The 6,607-nt window shown below is 40.8% G+C and overlaps 1 protein-coding gene and 1 non-coding gene across 3 annotated transcripts; both read left to right on the top strand.

Annotated features, from left to right (window-relative positions):
• Positions 1-342: 342 nt before the first annotated feature.
• Positions 343-4,944, top strand: sdhc (succinate dehydrogenase complex, subunit C, integral membrane protein). Of its 2 annotated transcripts, XM_023279326.2 has the most exons (6): positions 343-426; positions 1,874-1,933; positions 2,068-2,169; positions 2,941-3,002; positions 4,259-4,422; positions 4,699-4,944. In XM_023279326.2, the coding sequence occupies exons 1-6, from the start codon at positions 410-412 to the stop codon at positions 4,801-4,803; spliced, it is 510 nt and encodes a 169-aa protein (XP_023135094.1). In that variant the 5' UTR covers positions 343-409; the 3' UTR covers positions 4,804-4,944. The 2 variants fall into 2 exon arrangements, with proteins under 2 accessions (XP_023135094.1, XP_054870026.1); XM_055014051.1 differs by lacking the exon at positions 343-426 and having other exon boundaries at positions 1,780-1,933.
• Positions 4,945-6,533: 1,589 nt separating this feature from the next.
• Positions 6,534-6,607, top strand: trnar-ucu (transfer RNA arginine (anticodon UCU)). Its single transcript has one exon. It is a non-coding gene; the product is annotated as a tRNA-Arg (tRNA).

Here is a 6,607-nt window from a genome sequence, read left to right as displayed (position 1 = left end):
TTGCCTGTGACTCCTCATCCAAGCATGTGGTTCCTCAGCTGGTCCTCAGAGGTTTTTGGTTGGCGTAATGTTTTGTGTTCTCCAGGTAATGCCATGCTACCTCACCTATGGACTGCACAAAATATTTTTTTCATGGTCTGTGCTCACACCTCTCCTTGCAGAGTGTATCTTGAATGTTTTCTTTTCATTAGCATGAAAGAAGCCTTGTTATTGAAGCAAAATAACCCCTAAAATCTTTATTCAGAATGAAAAAATATGTTTTTATGCAGTGTATCGACTTAACAGGTTGCCAAAAAGCATAAAAGCTGATGAATCTGATAGAAATTAGTTTGTAAATCAGTGTGACACTAACTTCTATAACCGCGCCAACAACATCCTCTACGTCACTTCCGCTGACTGTCCGTCAAACATGGCGCTGCTCTTAAGGTCAGTACATCTCTGCTACATAACTTTTGGGCTCGGGGAAAGCGTCTTCTGTCGTTCCTCGCGGTTATCAGGGCACATAGACACGTCATCAGCACAAATGTGTTAGAACAGACGACAACACACCCGAGTGTAGCTTCTAATATTGGCTTATTGTCCTCGTTTAGCGCTAGCTGGTCTTAGCTAGCGAGCTAATGCTAAGTGTTGTCGGGTGTGTTTGAAGGCTAACAGAAAGTGAACTTTGGCTCTTAGTGTAATTAATGTAATTGAAGCAATTAAACCGCTACGTTTGCTGCATTTAGCCTTCGTATATGTGTTTGTTCAAACTTGACTCGCCGTTGTTGTTGTGAGCTTCTTAAACCTTTTGTTTTGATTGGTTTAGCTTCGTGATAACTGACACTTAAACGTGTTGTTTACTTCACATTCCTACGGTGCCATAAATAACAATCGTGATCAGTATCAAAGAAAGATCTACCGTTTATTTGTCGCAAAATAGTGCAGTTAGTACCGACTCAAACTGAGACTACAACAGTGTAAACAACATTGTTAACCTGTCGCGACCCCACAAACGGGGTTAACTCCGTAGAAAGTCACAGCTTTCTCCACTTCATTGACCTTCACACGTGAGCACAGTGTCAATAGTGATAATCAAACCATAGTTTATCACTGTCCCCATAAGTAAGATTATTGTCCTTGAGGTTTAATTTGGGCTGAAATTATGATTTTCACTGTCGATTTTTTTCCCGATTAAACGAATGTTGCATTGGTCTTTAAAATATTAGAAAATGTTGAAAAATGTGTTTTCAAAAGCTCAAGATGCTGTCAAGATGCTGCCAAACCCATTAATTGCTTTTCAAAATAGTTATTTTTACATTGTTATGTTCAATTATTGACAAATAATCAATTAATTGTAAAACTGTTAGAGCTCTAGATTTAGTTCAACAGTCGCTCTTGTCTGTTATCTTCTCTTCTGTCATATTGACTTTGGTTTGTCTGTGTTTCTCAGGTCTGTGGTTAATACTGTTGTAATCTCAGGTTTACTCTATTGCAGTCTTTTGTAAGAGATAAACAGAATCTTCTGTTGCTATTTATTTCTGTGCTTGTTTATGGCACTAACTGGATGCTACATTTAAGTAAAACACTGTTAGGAATTCATTAATCGGTCAAAGTAACTATCAACATTCTCACATCTGCTTTTAAAAATTCCTTGGACTTTGTTCATTTCTTTCTTATTGTGTGTATGTCAAATTGTTCATTTACATAATTTATTGTGTCTTTTGTTGCATTTGTTGATTATTTAGGTCTGTCCTCTTTATTAAAAACATCCATAAAGGTCTTGCTTACAAGATATTGTATGCTTGAGTTTCTTATCTGGTATTTGAATGCAGGTACAAAGTCCTGAAGAGCCAGAACATAAATCTAACACTTCTTTCTTGTCGCTTGTTTTTAGGACGTTTGCCCGTCAGGGTGTCTGTCTCTCCAAACCACAGTACAGTTTCCTCTACAGACAGTGAGTTCTATGTTTGTGTGAAAGAAAGTTCACATAAATACACTTGCAACACTTATAATACCAATTCAGATATACAAATGATCACTCAGATGTAAATTGTGCTACTGTCAACCATTTCTCTGTCTCTCCTTCAGTGCTGCTCCAATGGGAACCACAGCTAAGGATGAGATGAACAAGTTTTGGGCCAAAAATGCCAGATTAAACCGACCCATGTCTCCCCATATCACCATCTACCAGTACGTACTGTATGCAGCCCACTGTGTGCCTTGAGTGTTGTTCAGAATATAAAGTGAGGATAAACAGAGATGACTCAATTGTTGACGCAAAATCATACGCTCTGTTTATGTACTTTAATTCCAGCTCCATGTTTTAAAAGATTCCACAAATGTACTGCGGTGCATTACCCAAGCGGAGAATAATATTACTGTAAAAGCTGGTTTTCGGATTGTGTCGGCTCTTTATTATTCCAATGCTAATAAAACAGCAGGACAAGCCACCATTACCAGAGAATTTAGTGCAATAAACACCTTGATGTACTGTCAGGCAGTTATTAGAAACCTACACCTGCAGTAAAAGCCTTTGTATTCAGTGTGGGTTCTTGTAATTTCTCTCTAGGCCTCCTTACTAGCTCAGTTTTTCACTCAGCATTTCTGACATCTGGGATCGCTCTGGCTCAGGGCGCTTATTCTTTGACACTCCAACTGCTAACCAGCAGTTGTTTCTTCCATATGTGATTTAGTGATTTAAGTCATACTCTTTCACCTGTTTTATCTCAGTGTATGCAAGAACATTAACTTAGTTTATAACTGTAAATGCGGACGCTGAAAGCTGTAACTGTCATTGGTCTGTGATTCTCAGCTACTTTTTGTTTGCTTTACAAGCTTGAATCTGAAAAACAGATAATTGATTTGATACAAAACTGTCTCAAGTGAACACCAGTGAAGGCTTAATGCTTTGGACTTGATTTCCCATTAAACTGAATGTGTTGCATTTTCTTTCCGCCTCAGATGGTCTGTCCCCATGATGATGTCCATCACACACAGAGGAACTGGAGTGGGACTCAGTGGAGGTAGCACATCTGTTCATCTGTGATTATGCAAGTGAATATTCTAGCTTTGTTCTTAACACTGTGATGCACAACATGGGTCAAAAGTGACCCAAATCCAATGGAAAATGGGTATCTCCTGACCCAAGCTGTGCATCAAAGGGTTACAGTACAGAAATTATTCCCACACAGAGAAAGAAATGCTTGTCGAGACACTAGACTCTTCCTGTTATTATTCTCACATCGAAGTGAAGCTACACTACTGCCGCTGTCAGCTTTTGATTGACCCAGAAAATCTCTTCAGGGCATTTTAGTCCATCACTATTGATTTCTGCTAAGAGCATTTACTGGAATTACAAAACAGAAGTTGTTCAATACAATTCCACCCTTGCATGTGAAAATGAGGTCTGGATGGCTAATAGCTTTTAGTCATTCGCCTGGTGGTTAAACTTGTGTCACTGTGACCTTGATGGAACATTCTGTCAAAGCCGAGTTCAGTTTTGTTTATGTGTTAATGGGTTCAACAAGGGTCAGCGCTCTCAACTGCCAGTCTGGCTCGCACGCATCGACAGTCACTGTGTCTCAGCTTTCTATCAAATTGTCACGTGCTTAATTACGTGTCTGACATCCACTTCCATTTCACAGTGCTCGTGAAATAGAACTGCCACTAGCTGAGAGTAAACTTTGAAGGCTGTGTTTTGTTTATGCATTTCATTGCGACACTTAAATATCTAACACTTTTCAAGGCAATTTTGCATGAGGAATTAAAGATTATAAAGGACATTTATTCACATATACACTGGTGTTTTATTTTTTGGGCTTTTTTTTGTTTGCAGTTCTACCTTTTATGTTTACACCTGCTGTATATTCCCCCATGGAATTTCCATTAAATTCTACAATCAGCAAGCTTTTTAATCATCCAGGCGATACAGAAATAGAAGCTTAGAGTGAACCATTATGCTCGGTGCATTGTAAAGGCAGCCAATGAGGAGCTTGTTTGATACAGAGCCATTGTTTGGCCTTCATTTAATTTAGTCAGCGGGGAGAAAAGCATTTACATAACTGAGATATTCAGATGTTTGAAAATGACTGGCTGGTAGCATCTGGTGCTGTGGTGACTCATGGAGAGTAATCTAGCAAAGACAAATGCTAGTAGCATGTGGGTTTTTAAACATTTTCATGTGTTCATTTCTCACTTCTCTCTAAAAGGTGTGTATGAAAAAACATTCACACGTACATCGTGTTCAGTGTTTGGTCTCAGTGCTTCTGTCTGTGTCCAGCTATCTCAGCCTTTGCGGTGGCAGCGCTGGTATTACCGGGAAACTACCCCTACTACCTGGACTTGATCCACTCGCTGTCCATCGGCCCCATTCTCATTGGGCTGGCCAAGTTTGGCATCGCTTTCCCTGTATCGTACCACACCTATAACGGCATCCGCCACTTGGTAAGACTTGTTTATTTGAGCTATATACCTAGCAAATATTTATCTACCCCCACAGCATTGTAGATTATTTTGTAGTGTGTCTGGACTTCTCAGCTTTTGCACTTTAAAGAGACAAATCTCTATGCAGTTTTTAATTTTTGTCATGTTTGCTACTTTTACCAATTTTTATAGGAATTAGATCACATTTGCCATCATTTATCAACTGAGGATGTGTTTATTTATGCTAAATAATCTTCTCCCCGCTCTCTTCTCTTTTACTTTATTATTTAATAAAAGTACTGGGATGTTGGCAAAGGCTTCAAAATTCCAGAAGTCTACCGCACCGGCTACACAGTTATCGGCCTGTCCATCATCACCTCCATCGCCATTGCAATGATCTAAGAGCAGAAAGGAAAGGAGCAGAGGAGCTGTAGGGGATTTGGACTGGATGCACTATGGGAGTTTTGTGTATATGTTCTGTTTCTGGCCTGCTGCAGGCCCCATTTCATCAAAGTATTAAATAAAGGATTATATTATGCTGTACGCTGAAGTGATGTCGTGATTTTTGTCCTTTGGAATTAATTACACTCTGGAAAGCTTTGGGGGTCATCAAACGCAGTGGAAGCTTCATGTGAGTGTGACCTAGTTTAATTCACACTTGTTTTTTTTTTTTTTTTTGATGTGAACAATAACCAGCAGCCGAAATTAGACCTGTCCTACATGCTATGTTCTTATGTAATTTGTCTAATTGTGGTGTGACGTCACATTCATTAATCAAACTCTCCTTTACCCTGAGTGCTCAGTCACTGCCAGTCAAACTGTGTGTGTGTCTGTGCACAGAAATGTGTGTTTGTATTGTGGCTGTTTACTGTAGGCTGTCATTCATATTTTACCTTCTCCAGGCCGCAGATGCCAGATGCATTTTTAACACCAGGAAGAGAGGGGCTGAAATTTGCAGCGGCAGCCCCTGCGGTGGAAGCCATGTTTATGAACTGGCTCCTCACCGGTGGCCCGCCTCAGGCCTTAACTCCCACTGAGCCGCACAGGAGCTCCACACTGCCCCTGAGCTGCTTTTGTCCTGCAGCGTTAATAAAAGCAAGCCGTAATGTAATGTCACATCCAACTTCATTTATGTAGGGTGGAGTAACAAGTGCAAAAAAAAGGAACACTTTGAAAGTGTGTCTACTTAGATCAACTGAGCGTTGACAGAACCAACACCAACATTTAGTCCAGTTAGCGCCAACAAAATTGGTTTATCAATTTGTTACTGGTGGCTCGAAGGGGAAATGCCTGTCATCTCAAATGTCTTTTCAGTTTGCTGTTGACAAGATTTATTTGTGAGCCACATATTGTATCAAACATCAGCTGTAAAGAACACAGCAAACTGTTTCCACAATAACTGCCAGTGTTTGTAAAACTCAAGAACTAATTTACAGCCTTTGATGGTGTGTATTCCCTGCAGAATCTGCTCAGTTACTGGACGGACATCCCTGTATTAAGTGTTGCCAACACAAAATAATTGCCACTGTACCATCGGCACTTGAAAAATTGCTCTCTGTTTGTCAGTTTTGGTCCGGTTGCTGTGAATCTGGCATGTGGATGACTCCCTACGCTGAGTCTAATCCACGTTACAGGCACATTTCCACATGAGATAGAGATCTGTCGGACAACAGCTTCTATTGTAGTGGAATGGAAAATTGCTCTGCGGGGTTTAAGACTGGATTTGCTTCTAGTCTGCTCACACCAAACACTTGAAATGATTCCAATTTTTTTGCGGGCACAACAAACACTGAGGTGATGAAAACACAGGCAGAGATGAGCACCTTGTATTGCACTTTTGGATGCATTTAGAATATGAGATGTTTTATTATTGCTCCAATAATATCGAAATGATGACACTTTGAAGAGATAACCCGCATAGAAACAGCTGGATGGAGAGCAGGTCAATTGCTTTTTCCACCCAGGAGGCACAATTGGGACTAATGATTGCGCGGCGGCAGCACCCCCTACCGGCCGGAGGATTGTCATCATCCACAGAGCTGCGGTCCTGATGCTGAGGGATGGCGAGGATGCTGCGCTGGGGTGGGAGGGGGGAGTATAAACCCGGTTTTGATCGAAAAAAATGTGCCTCAGTCTCTGTGGCGCAATGGAATAGCGCGCTGGACTTCTAATCCAGAGGCTCCGGGTTCGAGTCCCGGCAGAGATG

This window comes from Amphiprion ocellaris, chromosome 10 (assembly GCF_022539595.1).
Source record: "Amphiprion ocellaris isolate individual 3 ecotype Okinawa chromosome 10, ASM2253959v1, whole genome shotgun sequence".
NCBI classification, from domain to species: Eukaryota; Metazoa; Chordata; class Actinopteri; family Pomacentridae; genus Amphiprion; species Amphiprion ocellaris.
Note: the sequence above shows the minus strand (reverse complement) of the source record. Positions and strands in the feature narration are given on the sequence as shown.